This window comes from Sipha flava, unplaced genomic scaffold, assembly GCF_003268045.1.
Source record: "Sipha flava isolate LNK unplaced genomic scaffold, YSA_version1 607_pilon_pilon, whole genome shotgun sequence".
NCBI classification, from domain to species: Eukaryota; Metazoa; Arthropoda; class Insecta; order Hemiptera; family Aphididae; genus Sipha; species Sipha flava.
The window spans coordinates 591,170-614,514 of NW_020273584.1; the positions used below are offsets into that span (position 1 = coordinate 591,170).

The window sequence follows — 23,345 nt, forward strand, 5'->3', positions numbered from 1 at the left end:
TACAAAATTGTATTTTACAAAAATTTAAGTTGTATAATAAAATAATAAATAAAATATGTACATTAGTATAATTAAAACGTGTGAGCAAAACTATATTTCCCTCGGTAGCATGGGCCACTTTGCCCTTACATCAAAATAATAAACAATATTAACTACCTATATAATTTTTGAATTATTTTTGAAATATCAAAAAAAAAAAAAAATAATACAAATACACCTAAAATATAATTAAGTTGCAGGGTTTGATAAAAAAAACGTGTAAGTTCAAATTTTCAAATAAAAATATAAAGAGAAAAAATAATAGCAATTTGTATAAAAACTAATGCGAAATTTAATCCTAGTGGTTTTTACAAAATTGAAGAAATCGAGAGTTAATGGATGAAAAATCTTGAGTTGTAAAGCTATACTATATAGCGACTACAGCAGGGCCGTACTTAGCTTTGGCGGGCCCTGGACAAACTAAACCTTCCGGGCCCCTTATTTTCAAAGGGATTTTCCTGGTTTTCATAGAACAAATTTGTCTTAATATGTATAAAACTAATAATTAAATTATTTTAAAATCAAATATTATTGCAATCATGCTATTTTAATGTTTTATTTTTATCTAAACGATGTTGAAACTTATTCAAAGAAAATTTTAATACTTAAATACTTAAATACATAAATGATAATATACAAAACGAAATAATAATGTTAAACGTATTATTAATAACCAGTAACTGACGCAGGAAGGAGTTTTGGGAGTTCAATCTCCCCCTCCCCCCGAAATTAATTTCAAACGTAGTTATCCTACTTTATGTACTTTAAATAAATGAATTGTTCTAAATACGATTAAAATATGCTAAAAAGAAAATGTTTTGTTAAGAAAAGCGAATTTGTTATAATTTGTAATTTTTCAAACGTTCTAAAAGGTATTGGTGTTTAAAACTCAAATGTTTGAAATTCCATGATAGCAATAATTCGTAAAAATAATGCGTGTTTGTAAGTCGCTTATTATCAGTAAGTAAAAATAAGTATAGGTTATCGATATATTATTTACAATGGCACATTATAATTGACGGTTTCCCTAAATGTTGTGTTGTATGGTCATGTAATATCGATCGACAATAGTCAATCTATAGTCAATAGCCAATTATTTCAAAATAACGGTAATCAGGCCTGTATTTAGTGGGCACGGGTAGTCACATGTCCGGGGGCGTCAATTCTCAGGGGCTGCAAAATATTTTGGCAAAATTAATTTTAAAAATTATGTACCTAATAAAAAAAAAAAACAATAAAATAAAGAAAGTAGTATGTTTTATTATGTTATAATTTAATTTGTTAATTAAAAAAAAAGTATTAAACGATTTTTATTTATAAATTATATTTCAATATTAAAAAACCTCGATTAAAGACGAAATAATAAATGTAATACTATTTTTTTTTTTTTGAGGGGGGGGGCATAAATTATATGCTCGAAGGTGCTAAATTTTTAAAACGGGCCTGACAGTTTTCTCATTTTTTCAAAACCCCTCCGAAATCTTTTTCTGCGCCACCCCGGTTAATTACTACAACTTGTACAATAATCCTAAATTTAAAATATTCCTAGAGTTTTTCTTCTTGCATTTCTCACTGCGAAATCAATGGCCCACCATCCTTATCAATCATCTTTGCTAGTTGAGCCTCCACTGCTAAAACACTTAAGCTTGAGAGTACTGATGTGCCGTGGATAAATACCCGACAGGTAGGTAAATATTTTGAGTCTTCACTAACTATAATATTTATCTACCAAAAGTTTGGGTAAATATTTTTTTTATATGGTCAAACATAATTAATTTTATTAAATAAATTTCATTTTAAAATTTGAAGCGTTTTGGTTAGTTATTAAATTCTTAGATTTATTTGTTTCCCCATTAAAAGTGGTATTGCTTGCAAAGTGAATAAAATTAACAAAAACTTCATAAATATAATTGATGTACCTACTCTAATCATCAGTCTTGGAAAAACATGAAAGTCAGGAAAGAATCATAAAAAAATATTGTGATACCCATGGATTGGTTTTAGCATTACAATTAAATTTATCCAATTTATCGGGTAAATACCCGATATTTACCTGAAATTATATTTACTGGGTATTTGCCAATCACTACTTGAGAGTCTGTTGTAATTGTTGATAGTAATACATTCTTCACTTTCTTCAATGTCGATAAAGATCATTCCGCACTCGCATCAGCAGCAGGAATAGTTAAACAGATTCTTAATTCAATACATATTACAATTAGGGAACATGATTGTATTAGTTTTTTGCAAGCGATTTAGTTGTTTATGTCCAAAGTTAGTGGCAAAATCTATATTAAGATTTAATTTGTCCTTCTGTCATATATTTGAACTCCCAAATAACTAAGAAGATATCAATAACTGTTTTCAATGATTCAAATCGTTTGTTTATAATTGCAATTACTTCATCCATCAAATGACATAAAATACATTTCTTGATAAGATTAAAGAAGAATATAAGTATTCTGTAAATGGTTTTTAAATAATTGAGTTGTTTTGAATTTTTTCGATATATCGAATGGTTTGCAATTATCATTGCAATAATACGTATTAATAATAATAATACGTATTCGTATACGCAGTATATGAATAAAAATTCAACAAAGTGGTAGTGCCCATTGGTCGATAACTAAGGAACAGCAGGGGTCCGTTAAAATTTAAATTTTTTTATAGGTCCGGGCCAGTTATGATTTAAGTTTTTTTTTTACAGACCCTGGCCGCTCAGAAATAGGTTTAGGGTCGGGTCCCGGACAAATGACCCGAGAAAACCTGTCGGAGTACGGCACTGGACTGTAGAATAACTGACTAACGATCCCGGTTAGTCCATAAAATAATCGATAATGCAGCAATTTCTATAATCAAAATACTGCACGTGTTTATCGGATCTAAAGAATAAATAATATTTACTCTTTTATTTATATTATTTTATTAAAATTACTTTCTTATTTTTATTCATTCTCTTGTGAAGATTTCGTGTCATCTTTGGATGACATGTCACCCCGGTTGAGAACCACTATTCTAGGGCGTTATTAGTAAATAGGACGGCCCTACTTGTATATATCATCTAAAATATTGATAAAATAACACACAAACTAAGATGAATTTTAGAGAATTAAACTAATTTGATTTAAACATGTTGATTCATAAAATCAGGTGCGGCCCAAGCAAATATAAAGCAAACCGCCTCTCAAAAAAAAGCTGAGGTCTTATTTTAACTTAGCCCCTCCCTCTATTTTTATGTGACATATCTACATAAAAATATTTTAATTTGTTATTTTATATAAAAAATTATAAGTAAAAATACTTTAAAATAATTTTTATAGCTATTACTTAAAACCCATCACTATCGTGACTATCGGAAATCGTGGAGAAGTGATAGTGTGGTTATTTATATGTTTGGAATAATTGAAAACGCCCAGCGTTGGCCATTAAACAGTATGACCCGTAAGTCCCGTATCATCCTTAAAATCTCCACGGGAAATCAATATAATTAAACGTGTTTTTTTTTTACAATACTTCGTAGGGAAATTCTGATTGAATGGCATGAAATTCAATAAAAAAATTTTAATTCATTTAAGAATTTTCTATTTTTAAGATAGCCATTTTCTTGAGCATATTTTTATACCTAACCGTTCACAAAAAAATAAAATAAAAGTGAATAAAAATTGACTAAGTTTGAACAAGTTATGTTTTTGTATTCAATGTATTTTTATTTTTTTTATTTTGAATCGTTAGGTACAAAAAATATGCTCAAGAAAATGGCTATCTTAAAAATTGAAAATTCTTAAATGTATAAAATTTTTTTTTAAAAAAAAAAATTGAATCTCATGCCATTCAATAAGAATTTCCATATTAAATATTGTATAAAAAAAAAAAAAAATCGCGTTTAAATATATTGATTTCCCGTGGAGATATTAAGGGTGATACGGAACTTTTGGGACATACTGTACAATAACATTGGATTATATTATAGATTACTATATAGGTTATAAAACTATATTAAAGTAGATACGATTCAATTTAGAAAATGCCACCCTTACAAAAATGCTTTAGACAGATGTCTAGCTAGGTAAGCCTTTGTCCTTTTAGGTAATTAGTTATCATGGGCATTTTTGTACTTTCCCTTAACTCTCTATTTTAAATTATATGCTAGCGATTGGCTACATCATTATATATGGGACCACATATTGTTCTTAATATTTGTTTTCGAAGGACTTTTGAAAACCTTCAGCGCGATCTTGTACGCTTTAAAAAAAATTTACATGAACGTGAGCCTGTCTAATTTTTAACTAAATGTTCCGAACACATCTTAAATATACATTACAAGTTTAGAGATATTATTAGTTTCTAAGATTTGATTAAACAATGAATTTTTTATTAATCTATAGGTTATAATATAATATTGATAATATTAATTTTATCAATTTTTAAATGAGAGGATATTATTTAATTACGTGACCCATAGAAAATTCCCCATAAAATTCACTACCGTGAACCCTCTTTAATTTGTGGACGTGGCCCAATGGTCCATAAAAGTTGCTGACCACAGGGTTAAATATATTTTCATTGAAATAATTGCTTAACTCGGTACCCCAGTGGCCTAGTCCAACCCTGTGTTATCGGTAAAGTTCGAAAATGGGTAATTTATACACTATCCGGGTATAGTACACCTTATTTAAATGAAGAGTATGTGTACATTATCTAGTGTGCTATGAAATAGAAAAAATATAAGCTCTGGTATGAAGTAAAAAAAAAAAAAACCAAATCATATTCATTCGAAAAAGAAAAAAAGATTATTAAGTAAATTATGTATAATTAAATTATTATTTTGTAAATGAAAATAATTTTAAAAATTAAATTAAATGTAGCTATTTATTGGAACAGTTTAGATTCGGGTGATATTTTAAGTTGCAAACTATCTCTTCAGATTTATATTTACTCGTACATTTATTTTTAAACAATTATTTGTACACTAACATTTTTTAAAACTTGGACCATCGAAAAAAAATTGTGCATAACTTAATTATTTCACACTGCTATTCTTTTAGTCGATACATATAAAATATTTATTAAAGATTCATTGTGATTTATGTTTTTTTTTACATTTTATAATTCAAATACTCGTATGTTAAAATATTTTGATTCCCTTAAATTTATCGAATTCCCATTCTTTTAATTAATTTATTAGAACTATCAGAAAATTTCTATTTTTGAGAACAGGTTTTTTTATAAAAACAAAAAATCTAAATGACCTAACATTAATAAATCGAACAAGTGAACTCGAAAACCGATTGCACCGCACTGAAGTCTAAAATTATTATACACGATTTACAATTTATCGTTATACATTTTATGAAAACACTTTGCCCATCCAAAGGTAGCCAATGTACAAATTACACGGTTATGAACCCACAAAATAAACGTTTTACAAACATGTTTACTTTACCAAGTAGGTGTTGTTTACATTACCCGGGTTATGTGTATATACTGCCAGATTTTCATACTCCACCTACAACATAAGTACTAACAATCCGTACTGCACGCTGCACAGTATAAAAAATCGGGGTACATGGAAAATTTATTTTCTGGAATTTCTGGTATTTGATCGCTCGTTACCATTATAGTGTTCAGCTATCACTGTCCGATTACATGTTATCGATTATTGCCGATTACAGGCTTATAAATGACTAATGTTATGGGTAAGAAAAGTTTTGCTATTGTCTCGTGAAAAGCAACGCAGACAATCGGTTATAAAAAAAATTAAATCGTTTAAAAGGAAAATAATAGTCCGCAAATCCTTACATTATAGTAGACAATGAAAAAAGATATCGGACATACACTGTACCTAGTTATTGTCAAAAAAAAACTTATTTAAATTAATTAATTTATCTTATACTAGTCATTAAAGAAATGTTCAGCAACACATTAGGGGTATTGTAATTGTACGTATGTATTTCATACAATTTGTGGACAATAAATCCCGAAGAATTGGTCATAATTTAATCAAAATTTCTCTCAAAAATGAAATTAATTTGTCTAAATCAAAATAAATTAAATACTATATATCCCTACATAGTAAATATTATTTTGGAAAATCACATTATATATAAATCATTAATTTTTAAATATTCTTTCATATGGTTATTTTATGGTACATTTACATTAAACAAAAATTTAATTTTAACTAGCAAATGATTACTATCATGTATGACAATCAATATATAATTCATTGGCAATACAATTATCCTCATGTACCAAATTAAAAGTAACCTAACATAGGCGCGATTTGCCATGCATTGCATTTTTAAGAAATCAAAGACCATGACCTGTTTTATATCAACCCTCCATGAGACAAAGCACAATGAAGTTTTTGTTATCATTTTGTTATCAATTTTTCTCTTTTAGGTATCCTGTTCACATAATTATAAAATGTAGTTGTTATATATAGCTGTACAGCCACGATTAGGAAAATCTTATTAAATATAAAAATAAAAACTACAAATTAGTTGATGAATTCGCTCAGCGTGTTTTCAGCATATTTTTCTAGTTAAGGCCTACAAAAGTATCATAGGATTCAATATTGTCAAATCAAAATGACAATCTCAATCCTATTATACATTAGTGATAATTACATTTGGCGTGATCAAAATAGTTTAAGTGATAAAATCACCAATCCTACAACAAACAATCAATGGGGATTTAATTACATACATATAAATGATGCAATAGTGAATTGGGAATAAAATAACGTAACATACATGATAACCCGTATTTCATAATTTTTCATTAATGACTTATCGAAGTACAATGATGAAGTACCAAAAAAAAATCTAATAGCAACACTTAATTTCCAAAAGGTAAATGGAAAAACCAAGCACCCATTTAAAGGTTAATTTTAAATTCGTAGGAGTACAATATAGCTAAATTTCCACTTTTTCAACAGATACAAAAAACATTTTTTTTTAAGAAACTTAAAACTAAACTTTTTTTTTTTTTAAGAAAGCAAGTACAAATAAAAACATTGAAAATGGTAAAATCAATAAGTGATTAAACGATTAGAATATGTAAGTAAATGGATCAAACTTAATAGGTATATTTGATTAGAAATATGAATTAAACAATGTAGAAATGCCGAATTGAATATAACTATGAAAATATTTTAAAACCTAGCGAGTGTTAATTATAGTAATGCAAGTTGTTCACTACTGGAAAAGTTACTAAAAAGTTGTTACATGTTGTTAATCACCTTTAAATTGAAATATTTACTATTTATTATTAAATCCAATTACCCAGTGCAATTTTAAGCAGCACATCGTTCGTGGTCTAGATGTGCAAGATCAAAAACTTTAGTGAAACTTGGATCGCTTACAACCAACGGGGCATCTATCGATAATTGCAGTTCTCGGGTAACTTACTTCATTTCCTAGTCTTATATCTCGACTATATCGGTCAAGATGAATTATTCTCAAAACAAAACAACTGTCCCCAAAAATGTACATTTGTATTAAATTAAAAATGCGCAGGTAGACAAATATTGATATTAGCAAATATGGTATCACCAGTAGTGGTAAGCGTGGTAGTTTTCTAATGGTGCGATTAAATTTCCATTAAATCAATTCACAAACTTTTTAATTTAATGATCAATAGGCATGGAATATTGTTTTTGGTAAACGCCTGTCTCGAAAATGGAAGATACGATAAACTAAAATATAATCGTACTGGTTAACAAAAATAAAATTAATTAAAATTATCATCTTGACCAGTAAATAATCACAGCCTGATGACGTAAGAGTTAGCAATTTACTCAAGTTTCGGAATGAACACATATTAAAATTTTAGGGGATTTTTCCTAAGTTTTTTCTCCCTGAAAAAACATTGGTTCACCTTAAAACTCCAATCAAAAATGCATTTAAATATAAGGAATTATCCAAAACCCACTACTCCAGAAAGTCTGAAGCAAATGTAAAAAAAATTTAATTGATCTAGGTGGTAATTAAACTACAAGTTAGTAATTATAGAGAAACTTATAAAAAAATTTAAATATATAACATACTGAACAAAAAATTGAAAATTGTTCGTCAAAATTGATTAGCAATTTGAAACAAAGATTAATAAATTTATTTATTATTAAATATGCCCGAAAATTGACTGAATACTTGGAACCTGGTAATGATTTATACAAAAAAATTTTTTTTATTAAATAGCTAAGATAAAAAATTAATTTAATTATAATCATTATCAGTTGAAAAGTATAAAACTAAGGTTAAAGATTATCTAAATTTAAATGAATTAAAACACAACTATTAATTAAAAAATATATCAATTCAATCAATTTAGTGGCATTTTTTTAATTGAAACATTGGGAATAATATTAAGGCTGAAAAATAAATCACTTACCTTTGATGAGTCAATTGATTGATGTCCGAAGAACATAATTTATGTTCAACAAAATTAAAATGTTTTGTTCAATATTTAAATCAAACAAGAATAATTGAAACATTAAATCCTCATATTAATATATCCTTCCCTCACACAATTATGGTTCATTGCAAAAATTATTGTCATATATTATGAGATTAATACATAATTTTTGCTCCTTTTAAAATCTCAAAAAAATAACCCTCGCTCTCATAAAACGTTTCTCGCAATTATAAGAATGGAAAAAGGATAGAAATAAAATACCACACTTAAAAAAACAATACAATAAATAATTGTCTTGGTTTTTTCTACCCAATGGTACTTAGTAATGTTACTAATACCAATAACAATTCACACCAATGGACTGGTAAAATATTCCCTACACTTAAGCTAAAAAAAATTATTAAACAAGGCCCTAAAAAGGGCCTTTTAATTAATTCAATAAATGTAAAATAAAATAAGAAATGTTTATAATATAATAATTTAAAACTAAAAGTAAGGATATCAGGACTTGAAAAGAAAAATGTAAGGATATTTAAGATAGGTGTGGAGGATCCCTATTTACCAGTTACCTTATACTTACCTCCAAAACAGCATTCTTCTTTCTATTGCCATTGTTTATCTTTATGATATTTGTTGGTTTAACATTTTAATTTGTATCAGAATTAATTGAATTAGAAATATTAACACTGAATAAAAAATTTGTTTACAAACATGATAACTCTTACTTACTAGACTGCACCCCATCCCCATAACACCTTTACAACTCCCTCAACCAGTTTTTTAAAACTAAATATACTTTGTATCATTAGTAATGAGGGGAAATATGTATATACAGCATGTATATTATACAATAGGTTAATGAGGGAAAAGGTTAAGCTAAGATCTCTGTAAGGCAATTAAAATAGGTTTAATAAAAGTAATTCTCAGGACACATAGAACCTACATAAACAACACAAGCTCAAAATATATAAGTTCATGTGTCCAAAGAGAAAAACAGTTTTGAAAAAGAAATAAAAGTTGAAAACTTTGAATCATTGTAAAATTTCAAATATTTAACAGAAGTTAATTCATTATCTCAAGGAATGTTAATTAGGAAGGAAAAAATGGTTATCAATCCTCCACAAAAGAATAACTTACGAGCCTCCTTTCGCTCTAGTACAACTTTTGGCGGATTGGAAACCATAAGAAAAATGGAGTATTTAATAAAAATGCATTATTCTTTACACCAAACAGAGATCTTAAAGAGGAATAAAAATTTTTTTATAAAAATAACTCACCATTAATTAATATTTATAGGGTTCTTCAGACCTACTTAGTAAGTTTCTTACCCATTAAATATCTCGGTTTAACAAGACAATAATAAGGAATAGTAATTGCAAATTAAAAAGAAAAATATGTACACAAAAAAGTGGTTAGCAAAAATGAATTCCTACACCGCAGGTTACTAAATAACAGCCAAAAAAGTGCATAGAAAAAAAAAAGTACCATTCAAAGCTCAAACTGAACCAAGGCTGGGTCCATATGTGACTTCTTAGTTGTACTCATTACAATATTACCACATGTGAACCTTACCTAAGGTTCTGCCACAGCTATATTTTAAACAATAGAATTGAAAAAATTTGGTGAATACATGGTTAAATTAATAAATTTACAGTTGCATAATTGATCATCGCTGTGTTCAATATTTTATTTCAAAGACAAAGAAAAATTCAACCAAATCTCTTCAATAACTTCCCAACATAATAACCAATATTAAAAGGTCATTACGTTCAGAAGCCTTGATATTAGAATCGAGTCTTACCTTGAGTATCCCTGTGGGCTCCAACTGCTTCTTGAGCAGACATGAACACTTCATCTGTTGATTGGTTTCCAGTTATAGGCCACTGACCAAAACCTAATATAACAAAACATACAGTTAACTAGTCACTAAAAAATTAGATGAGACATACTTTGGTTTGAGTTATCATGTGATGGACCAGCTCTTGACATATCCATACTATTGTCCATATCGTCATCGTCATCAAGTGTCAAATCTTCTATACTGTCCTCGTTGTTCATTTCTTCCAAATACTCAGTCTTAGGTTCAATCAGTTCACCAGTTGGTTCGATCTTTGGTCCTGCTACACCTTCAACACCTTCATCATGGTTATTGATGCGGCTGTTTTCAGTCTCATGATCACCGTCATCCAACGGGGCACCCTTGGTTATGGTGGCAGGAATGTTAGGAACACCGATGCCGCTCAGGGCTCCGGACTGAAGGGGCGGTACATCACAGGAATTGCTTGTATCAATGTGACTATCAGGATCATCACTTGTTGATGGCCTACGCAGATTACGTCTGCGCTTCCTTGGTGTAGGAGAGGCGCTGTCGTCACGTGATCTTATATGTGGACTTTCTGGTCGCCTTTCTATCGTTAAACCCTGTGCTGATGCAGATGGACCGCGTGTAACGGACTGCTGTTGGACTGGCTTCCTAACTGGGGTGGCAATAGGTGCCTTAGCTGGTGCTGTCGTTGCTGCACCCTCTTCAGTACCACCTCCATCAGTCAAACCTTTGATCTGCAAGGATTCTGCAGCTTTCAGGAACGTGCTCAACTTGTCTTGGGAAATATTAACTTCTCCCCTGTACATATAATCCATCATACTTTTGAGTTCTTGAAACTTGACATCCTTAAGTATGACAATTGGGTGCTTCTCATAATGTTGGCTTAATAAAAGCTGAAAATATAAATAATAACCAGTAAGTCTTAATGCCAACAATTCAGAAGTTCATGCATATTAAGGATAGAAGACATGAAAACTTATCTCAAAGTACCACAATTACTATTGTAAATTTAAATTTTATAAGGCAATCTTTATAATTTAGATTTTTCTATTAGTATAATCATAATAATATGAATCTCTTTATGGAAATACTAATATCTTTTGTAATTTATCATAAAATATAGTTTTGGCAATGTATAAACATAAATTTCTTTTAAATAAAATTCCAAAAATCATTACTTCATTCAGTTTAATAGCGTTTGGGATACACATTAAGCAAATGGAACTAATTACTATAACTGCATTAAATTTCTAGACGTTTTACAGAAAGGTAAAACATCAATTTAATTAATTTAAACATTAAGTAAATAAAAATTTAACATTATAAAAACAATATTCAGATCTATGTAATGTAGTAGTGACTGGTTTAGTTTAGAACAAATTTTTGTTGAGAATCATCCAATTTTAAATGTCAACTAAATATTAAATATGAAGTGATTGGAAATCAGATATTTCCAGAACTTTCCAGCGGGCACTGTTGTAAATACAACAGTTTTAAATTTGTTTATGCAATTATTTTATATTTATTTTTATCTTATCAGTGGTCATGGGTGTTCTTCTTAAATGTTATGTTTCGTACTATTTTTAAAGTGTTTCGGTTAACTTTATTGCTGACAATCAACGAAGTAACTTTTCGCTGTCACAAAATACAATACATACCCACCCCCCATGTACCTATTCAATCCTGAATAAATTATTGCTTTCATAATAAAAACAAATAGCAAAAATTATTTTAATTTATTATGTTTTAAAATGTAAATGTTTTATAATACATAATTATAATATAGTTCAATGAAAACAACTTTGTAAATTTACCTATTGTTTATTTTATTATTAGATTTGAAAAAAATACTACCTATAATAAATTAAGTTCAATTAATATGGGTGTACATGATAGATAATGGAAATGTAAAAGTACTTTCCCTGAACCTTATTTGGTTACCCAATCTATTGTCGGTCAGAAGAAAAATATGTCCATTAAGTATCAATGAACGATAAATATTAATAAGAACAATTTGCTAACCATAAAAAGAAAGTCAACACCTGAGAAAGAATGAACTTTAGCTGTTCAAGAATTATAAAATTAACCTATATCTATAACAAAAATCTTAACATCCAAATGAATGAATGATACTTATATATACTACTTATAAATACTCAAAATAAATTATGTAGGTGGATATTAACACTAAAAAAAACCACCTTTGATAATTCTCTACACAAGAGTATACCAGGCAGCAGACAAAGAAACTTGTCAATACAATACATAGAGATCAATGACATATGATCTATACGATTGAGAACTGCAATAAGAATGGACCAAAAACCACCAGTCAATTAACTATAAGGTTAAATAACGAACAGCGATCAATCATCCACACGCTAACTAGTGTACTCAATAATTTAAGAGTAGAAAAATAGAAATATTTTATAATATCCAGGTTAGCCAAGACAAAATTCATAAAATAATATACAATAAAAGATTTAATAAAATATTAATGTTTAAGGTCAAATTTGTGAAGTATTTAAAATGGAATTAAGTCACAATTGAATATTAAAATGTTTAAAACAAATCAAGTAAAACGACCAATATGGAACACGCTTGTCAAACAATTTAAGTTACATAACGTTTAATTACTTAGGAGATATATAATATGAAACAAGATAAAAACTCAAGGGGGTGAATAAATAAAATGTATTACCTCTAAATATGGACTGCATGCAGATAGCACGACCTTGTGGGCTTTTAGGTATTGTCCCTCGGCTGCCAACGTGCAATCAACAAGCGTGCCGCTCTCGAGTAACGTATCGAACACGCTTATTAACGTGCTTTGGTGGTTGTTCCAGCGTAGACAAAACTGTTGATTGTCTGCCGCCATATTAATCACAGTCCTGGTGAACAAAATAAGGAATTAATATTAACATTGCCAACAGAAGAACAGACGGAAAAAAAAATATTAAAAAATAATTCGACTCACCTTACAATTTAAACAACATTTACAAACTTAATTAGTTAAAAAAAAAAAAAAAAAAAATGTAACGTTTTAAACAAATAACAAAATTTTTAATGGTTAGTTTAATACTGATTACAATTTCGTAAACATTTGTTACGAAGTAAAATTAAAAATAGTTGAAAACAAGTAAGACGTGCGGCTGCTGATGTGATACTGTGAAGTGAACGGGATGATATCGAATAATTAACGAGTGTTAGCAGGGGATTTCGTAATGCACAGCTGCACGAACACGACCGTCCACCTTCACATCAGAAACGAAACAAAACACTAGGTGGAATCGAGTCCGGGTCGGCGGCCGACGAGTCGTGCGCAGACGACAAAAATCGGTGTTGTGCGCAAAGAACGCCGACTATCGCTCGTCGGCCCAGCGCCGGATCTGTGTTTTATGACAAAATTCGGGTGCCGCGCGTGCGTCCGACAACCGTGCTCGCCACGGTTTCTTGATTGGCGGGGAGTGCGGGTCACGGCGGCCAACATGGGCCACCGAGTTAGGAACAGAACACAGAACCGGCGTTGGGTGTGTCTTGTGGCAGCTGCAAGCAAGTAGGGACCTGCCGTCGTCGACCGGTAAACGTTCTCGCTACGTGGACGCGGGGCGGGGGCCCAGCCGATTGCCGGCTGACGGTACGATGTTCGGCATCGGGCCAGAAGCCGACGATGAAAACAGACCAACCGTTTTTTCACAATCTACCTCCATTACTTCCACCCGCCATAGAGTCGTGTACAATCGGTCAAAAAAGTTCCCATACATTACATTTTAATTAATAAAATGATTTCAATAAATGTTAAATTAAACATCAGCATTTTTATTTAACAATCAGTGATATAATCTCTATAGCAAATTTAGGTAAAAATACTTGTGTAGAGTTAAGTTCATTTGGAAAACACATAATTAAATTATTTTCGCCAAATAAATTACCATACACTCATTTTTCTCATCGGTGTGCTCTTTATTATGAAGTCTAACGAAGTCAAATAAATCAATTTATTGTGATCTTTCATAATTGTAAACATTAAATATTTTTTTTTTTACTTTAATTATACGTTAAAGTTTTCTTTACTTCGACATACGTTAACCATGAAAGTACCTACTGAAATCCGTGCATTAATTATATGACTAAGAGAAGGACAATCTTTTCGAAAAATCGCTAAAATTTTATACGAAACACACACGAAAGTTCAATATATTTTTAACCGACAAAAAGAAATTAAAACATTGATCAATAGGCCTCGTTTAGGTCGACCTAGAAAATTAGACTCAAACCAACGGCGAGCAATTACAACAACTATGAACAGTTGTAGAAAATCCCAAGACAAGTGCATCAAAACTGGCGGATATAGTCAAAAACGATTATGGGTGTAAATGTAGTACCACAAACAGTGAGAAATTGTTGGATATAATTTTTAGAGATTTGAATATAATGGGTTTACTCCTAGATGAAACTATTTATAAGTGCAGTTAACAAAAGAAAACGTCTAGATTTATCAAAAGCTTATTTTGATAAGCCTATAAGTTTCTGGAACTAAGTGTTTTTTCTGATGAATCAAAATTTAACGTATTTTCATTCGATGGTAGAAAAAAAGTATTTACCCGGATAACAATATATTCCACAAACTACGTAAAAAATCGTTGTTGTAGGAAAAACATTTTTAAAAATTTCTGAAAAAATAAAAATAATCTCAAAAACTCTAGTACCGTTGTTTTGATAAACATCACGCATGCAATATAATGTGTTGGTTTTTTTTCCATAATAATAATAATAATTTAATAATTTTTCTAAAAAAAAATTCTAATATTTACCATTTAACGATAATTAGTTGTACTATAATTTCATCTAAATAACTTAAAAGATACCACGAAACCACATGTTTATATGTAAAAACAATTTAGCGTAATCACTATGATATAATAGTTTTTGTAGATAAATATGGATACTCATTACAGGTATGTGTCAAACATCGTATTGCCCTAATTATTTACTAAGGTAGATAATGCATTTGTAACAGAGTTTTATCAAGTTTTATTTCTTTATAGCTAATGAATAAGTATATAGTATACTTAACACGACTATACATTTCATAAAGTTAAGTTCGAGGGAATATTAAATCAAAACAAATTTAAAATAGTTGGATTTTAGTTATAACAAAAAATCTACTGTTGTATTATTGGAAATGTTTATGTAAATTTTACTATTTGTACTACAAAGTCAAACCCTTAATATTAATGTATTATAATTTTTTTATTGAAATCTTATTGGACAACTACATTTTTTCGTAATATATAAGAATTTATTGTACAAACTATAACATACTTATTATTTTTTTTACAAAACTCTTGAATACGTAAATTAATCATACTAAACCATATTTTATGTAGACCGAAGTGAATAAAAAATTAAATTAGAAAATATCATAATAAAATAAACAAAATTTAGTTTCGTATATTTAGAGATCATTGATATATTTAAATATACTTTTTAAAAAATTTTACAATACAATTTTTACACGTTTGCGTTTAAACATTGAAATTCACAATTATGTATTTAGGTTTACCTTGACAATTTCTACGGATCGAGTTTTAAACAGTGATGTAAAATTTATTTTTAATTTTGTACTTAGGGTATAGATATACAATTTTTTTTATTTTCATAATTTACGTTTTGCTAATATAATAGTGATAATTGTGTTGTTATAGAAATTAATTTGATGAAAGTTTTCAATACCAAAAATCGTTTATGAAATATTTTATTGAACTTTAAAAAAAGTATTTAAAACAGTATACAGTATTCAATATTGTGAAAAGTGCTTAAGTACCGATACTTAAATATTTTTAGTACACAGGTTTTAGACCACATTGAGTGACATCAATAATCGACTCGTTTTATACATCATAAAAATCTACATTTATTTGAGAATTCACGAAAAAAAAATGTTATAGACTTTAAATAAACCAAAATAATTATCCTAAAATATATCCATCGCACTTGGACCCAATCCTGAAAAAAACCGAAATTTTATTAATTTTACAAAACAAGCAAAATTAAATTTATATTTAATTTAATTTTAATCCAAAATTAAAAACAAATGGCCTTTGTTGTCGATGTTATTTTTTTGAGATCAATAAAAAAAAAAATCTAAAAATTAAAAAATAAATGTATTTTTATACATCGTTTAAAATAAAAATATATTATTTAATTGATTTTGTTCTCTGCACGTTTTATTTTATTTAGAAGTATATAAATGGATTATTGATTTAAATTATTTATATTTTTATCCACAAATTATTTTAGGAATAGGAGCCATTTGTTAAATATTATAGAGTTTTAAACTTGAACAAATATGAATTAACCACAAAATATTTTTAAAAAAATTAGATTTTTTACATTCAAATAATTAAAATTCGTATAAACTATTTTGAAGATTATATTTTTAAAAAGACAAAATACCTTAACCATTACATTAGTTATTAGTTACACGCAGGGCCGAATTTAGGGGCGCCTCCACTGAATGTAGGTTTTTTCCATCCAAATAAAAACACAATATAACATTTGCAAAATTAATTTAAATCATAACTTGAATAAAAATGTTCAATCATTGATATTGTCATAAATTTATAAATAAATGTTATTATTAATATTTAATAACTAATAATATAATTATATATTATAATAGCATAAAAATTAGTAACGAGCTTATAAATATAAATGCCTGGCCGCTGGTGTAAATAAATACATGCCGAATAAGTTCTAAATAAAAATATATGATAACGCAGAGAAAGATTTCATTTGTACATTGATGTGTTAGACGTGCCCAACCTTTTTCTACTTGTGGGCCACATTCGAAATTTATACTCCGGGCCGTACATAATTCACGGATTTTTTTTTTTTTCATTTCGATAAAATAAACAATAATGAATAGATATATTAAAACATTAGGTATATCTATTGTACATTTTATCGGATATTTTATTGTCTTTGTTCACTTATCAAATTTATGATTAAAACTATTTTCGAACTTATAAGTGATTTAATTTACATTTTTTGGTTTTACTTATATTGGTGAACAAACGTTTTCATGCATGAATTACACAAAATGTTAAGAAAGATCGCGATTGACTGATGAACACTTACACTTCTTAAGAAATGGCGTTAAACATTTTACTCCGAATATTGAAAGATTGGTTACAAAAAACAAGCCCAAATTTCACACTAATTTATTTCGATTATTATTCTAAAATCTAATACATTTTTTTATATTAAAGTTAAGAATTATAAGATATTTTGCAATTCTTAAAAACTTAAAGAAAAAAATTGTAAATAATATTTTATGTTACACCTATACAAATTTCTAATTTTTATAAAATGGTCATAAGCCGGTTGGAACACTTTCACGGGCCGCGGGTTGGGCACGCCTGCATTAGATCGTAGACGGTAGATGTGTACACTCAGTCTTCAACCATACAGTATTACACAGATTATTTAAAACATATAAATTTTTTTATATAATCTGTGGTATTAGAAGCTTTACTAGAAATTTCATATGATCTTTATCAAAAATACGTTGTTAAAATCAAATTTAAAAAATTTTAAATAAATTTGAAAAACTAGAAACTTCTGTGCTACAATCTACTGCAAATTACCTTGTTAGCATTTACCCCAATGATTTAGAATCTTCACTTGGTAATGAATTGATACAGTTCAGTTAATTTATCAATATATATATATATATATATATATATATATATATATATATATATATATATAGAAACGCGTAAAGATAATGAGCAATGGGAAAGGTTTTTACATAGGATTATTGAGAAAAATAATTAGCAGCGTATATTTCCTAATGTAGAAGTAGTGCTGCGTATATATTTAGTTTTGATGATGTCCAACTGTAGCGGAGAAGGATCATTTTCAAAAATGAAGTTAATAAAAAATCGACTACGAACTTCAATGACACAAAATCGACTATCAGGCCTTGCGCTGTTAAATTGACTTACTACATCATTGGATTTTTTACAAGTTGTTGAAAAATTTGCGGCGAAGGAATATCGCAAAATTATCATATGATTGTAATTATTATTTAAGATCTGTATTTATATTATAATGACAATTGACAGTACCTATTATAATCTAATAAGTGTAATTTACTACTGTTGTACCCTGTAGACTACATATCAATTATAAGACACTCAGTATAAAACGATTGTATGAATTCATGTGAACTGGCTTACGTGACTGTCGAGCCATGGGAATTCGCTAGATCAGCGAATCCTAGGACTCGACGAAGTCACTACATTATTGGTGCATCGTATACTTGTGTCATTATTCATAGAATCTCGTATTTTAGTTTTAGGCAGTATATCATTTACGTTCTTTATGTTATTTTTTTTAAGTACTTAATCGAATTTCTTTATTTATAATAAATACTTTACACCTACAAATATCACCACATCTCATTCGCCTTAAACTCTCATTACAAAAGGCATCATTAAACAGTGGCGTAGATACAATTTTTTTCGGGGGGAGGGGGGTGTTTAAAAGTAAATTCATAATATTCTTTGCATATCTTAATACGAGATCCTATATAATAATATTATATTTAAAATGGTATTATTGTGTCCCGTACCTATTTAATGAAAATTATTTTGTTACTCAATTTTTAATATATACCTAATCATAGTAAAATGAAAATATAATTTTACTATAATATATAAATATTAATAAATAATAATTAAGTATCATTAAAAAGAAATTCTATTTCTAAGGTTGGGCTCAGGCCCCCCACATTCCTAAATCCGGCCGGGTCACATGTCCATACTTCACTTATAATAAACACTAGCTGAATAACCCATCTTCGCCCGTGTGTGCAATTTTTTGTTTTATTCACGTATAACTTTTTACTTTATCAGCTTAATATACGTAATCGATAAAGTGTTGACTATGGGCATTAATATATATATATATACGAGACATATCAATTATCAGTGGTCTCATTAAATATTAAATGTATTATTATATTAACTTTAATAAACAAGTATAATAAACAACATATGATACAGTTTTAACAATAACTACTTAAATAATTATAGAAATTGGACTGACCAAGATACATAATAAAGTATAAATTGTGTATCAATTTTTTTCCATTTTACTTCTTTTACCTCTTTTAACCCTGGTAGAAGTTACATTTTGAAAAATCCTTTCTTAGTGGTTGTCTACAACATGAAATAAAACTATTGTTCAAATTTCATACTTATAGCTTCAACAGTTCCGGCTAGGCGACGATGAATCACCCAGAATAAGTCATTTTACACTTATATATATATATAAATATAATTATTGTTATATTCATAGAATAGTATAAAAACTTTGTAATATTGATTTTCAGTCAATATTGTCATATTGTCAATACAGTCGGAATGGTCAGTTTGGAAATAGCAATTTTCCAGATGGTCTGGACTATATTATGGCTTGGTGGCCCAATCATTTTATGATAGATTTTATTTACAAAATTAGTAAATGCGACACTTAGTTTGTATTAAAACTTTGAAAATTATACAATTAATGTATAATATTAAAACACAATGTATAATTATTAATATTGCTTTGATTCCAACTATTAAATTATACTAATTTTATTTTTCAGATATAAGTGGTATATAGAGAATACAATAGAAGGTAAACGGAATAGCAAAATAATGATTGAAATACTTTAATATTACCGACAGTTGTAATAATATAATAATATAACAAATAAAATAAAATACATAAATTTGTATTAAAATCAAATACTAAATTGGAGTACAACGAGAAAAAATATTTTGGTGATTTATTTGGTAAATAGTAGGTGGCCTAAATAAATGTCAATCTCCCGGCCGAATTTGGTTCCCATTAAACCCCGGTTTTCAGGTATTTATGTTTTAATTATATTCAATGTTTAATAGTTTTAAAATTACTCGTTGATTTTTGTCTAGAAATGTAATAATTTAATTTTCATTTGTATTTACTATTTTGTGTTACTTGTGGTTCACCAAATGTTTGTAATATAATAAAAAAATATATGAAAATAAAAAATAAACTATAGTTTAAAGTTCAATTTGTTAATATTAATGTATAAATATTTGCCGAATATTTCACAAAGGAAAAAAACATAAGATTTACTACACTATAATAACTAAAACACACAGTGTAACTAATTCTACAACAAAATTAATTACACCAAAAATAATCTGAGTTATTATCTATTTAGTGTGATTAATTTTTTTTTTTTATCGTCTACCATAAACTATATTTTCATGAAATAACTTGCGTGGAATGATTTTTTTTAAATATTTTTATTTTTCAAATAATATGATTTTGCCATGTCAGTTTCTCTAACAAATTAAGGCGTATCCATTCGCCCAACTCAAAAATGAATAATTATTTTAAAATATCACAGAATTGAAAAATATTAAACATGATGGAATACAAATTGCAATGTTCTTAAATTCCTCTCTAAAAAAGCCTTTAAGGTTAGGTTATACACAAAACTCATGTTATAGAAATATATTTATTATAAATAGTACTATAGAACATACAACAAAATTAAATATTTATTCCTAGCATTAATTCAATTTAATGTATATTATTTCTTTATCTATTGTCTTATGAAAATATAATTTTTAATGTTTCTATGATAATGTAATATATTATTTACCCTAGAGGGAAGTGGCCGGCTGGCATCATATAAATATTGATTAAATAATATAAGTATATATTAAAAATAATGTAAAAATCCTTTTGAAAGAGGGGCTAACTTTTTATTTTACTTTAGTTCATAAAACTTTCCTAGAACACAACTTTAAATTTTAAATAATTTAATAAATTTAGATGGAGAATATTTGAACTAATTTGTATCAACTACTGTCGATTCTAAAAAAGTGAAAAATCTTAAATTTCAGTATGCATTTCAGTAATAATGCAATCCGTGGTTGTCGTATTTAGTAATACAAGATGATTCATTTTGCAAATTTTAGATAGCGTTTCCAAAATCTTAAAGTGGAATCAACTTTCAAGCATTAGGTAGATTCGTGTTAAGAAAATTTTATAATTGGAAACATGCATTTGAAACATTTAATAAATACTCGTCATTAGAATATCAAAAATAAAATATAATTACATATTTACATCAATATAATACATTAATAAAATTACTGTTAACAGTTTTTTAATATAAATAATGCCTATTGAAAAAATGTCATTTTTCAGGACCCCCCCCCAAAATAAAAAAATTTTGAAAATTCACTACTGGTTTAAATGCATATTTCTTAAAATATTTATCAGTATGTTTAGCTAAAAATGTTACTGATCAGTTAAAATATCACAAATACGAAATTAAATATGATAAAAATAACGATATTATTTCCAATAATTTAGGATTTTCAAGTTTTTATGTTGTATATTTTAATTTTTGGTAAAAACGTATTTTTTAAATTACACGGATGATGTTCTTCATTTTCATAATTATACTTTTCAATATATACTACATTCAATATTATAATGAAATAATATTAAAATATAATAATTTTTGGTGTAACCAATCTTATTAATAACCAACAGATAATTGAAGTTGAATCTCTTGTAATTAAATCAAACATTTCTTCAAGTTTTGTATCCAAATTTTTGTTGTGTTCATTCGTTACGACATCGTACTAATAATTAATACAAATTATGTCAGATCTCGGTGAATCAAAATAAATTTTTAATTATACCCAAGAATAGATCTACTTGTATATAAGAGCATCAGGGGCAGAGACGTCATTTGGGAGGCAAACTATGGCAAATGCCCCACTCTAAGAAATATTAAAAAGTCGGCAATTCTTTGCCCGATGATCAAATACTAAAATCATTAAATAGTAAATTTTATTTACCATTTTTTACTCAGAAATCAGATAATATTCTCTTTTAAATACATGTTTACGGTTTATTAAAAGTTAGGAAACACTGATTCCTCCCCAGTTTTTGACAATCGTTATTAGGCGAACCTATGAACTTAATTTTTGGTATATTATATATTTCTATATATGTGATTTTTCTAAAACAGTTTTCGTGATATTGATACTATAAAAATTGAGCTCATAATCTATAAAAAACCCGTTAAAATCGTTTCTATTCACACCAAACTACGGTACATTATATTTGAAATACAATTTTATGTTTTTATAATTAAGTTCTGTAAAGAATTAAATATTCAAATAATAAAATTATAAGTATTAATTTTATTAGATTTATATTATTATTCTATTAAACCTATTGATAGATAATTTATAGTTTATAGGATAAGTAAATAAATTAATATTTTACTATCTTAAATGTTGGAAAATTTAATCAGTTGCCCCACCCTTTCAAAAGTTGAAATGACGCTTCTGATCAAGGGTATGTATAATCGTGTGTAACATATATTTATTAATAATAATTAATAAGTTGCTTACCATAAACTACTGAATTGTTATTTATTTTTTTAAATTAGTATTAGTGGCTCTATCTGTGAGCTTTTTTTAATAAATAATAATTATTAACTTCAAATATAAATTAAAGACAAATAACTGCTGAAATATACCAACATTTTATTAACTTGTTTTTTTCTATTATTACTTATTAGTTAATTTAGAATCAAACCATCGATTGGTAAATAATAAGTTTAGTTTAAAATAGTAATGAAGGATACTTATGAATACTATGAATAGTAAATGTAGATGATATATGTGATACCATAGCCTTCCGAAGGGGGGAGCAAGCTGGGGAATTTTCCTCCCTTGCTTTTCGGATATTATTTTTAATTTTAAATTGTATGTTTTAAGATAAATTACTATTGAGTTCGAAATTAAAAGTGTACACTACGGATTCGAGAAGTGTGTATCAACTAAGTACTAATAAATAAGACTACTATGAAGATATTTCAAGAAGCCTGTTTAAGCAAGACAACTGATGAGGACTTAAATATATCTATTACATTTTAATTTATATATCCCACATTGACATAAATAATTTGTTAGTAGTTTTCAGATTT

At 27.7% G+C, this 23,345-nt stretch overlaps 1 protein-coding gene across 50 annotated transcripts in view; it reads right to left on the reverse strand.

The window, feature by feature from the left end:
• LOC112691349 (longitudinals lacking protein-like) overlaps window positions 1-13,563 on the reverse strand; it is a 432,448-nt gene extending 418,885 nt beyond the window's left edge. For all 50 annotated transcript variants that reach the window (XM_025565550.1, XM_025565540.1, XM_025565568.1 and 47 more), the window contains exons 1-4: window positions 13,260-13,563; window positions 12,984-13,173; window positions 10,407-11,175; window positions 10,259-10,351 (exon numbers count right to left, since the gene is read on the reverse strand). In XM_025565550.1, coding sequence (XP_025421335.1) covers window positions 10,259-10,351; window positions 10,407-11,175; window positions 12,984-13,160 — 1,039 coding nt within the window. In that variant the 5' untranslated portion in view covers window positions 13,161-13,173; window positions 13,260-13,563. The remainder of the gene's footprint in view (window positions 1-10,258; window positions 10,352-10,406; window positions 11,176-12,983; window positions 13,174-13,259) is intronic.
• Between the last annotated feature and the right edge of the window lie 9,782 nt (window positions 13,564-23,345).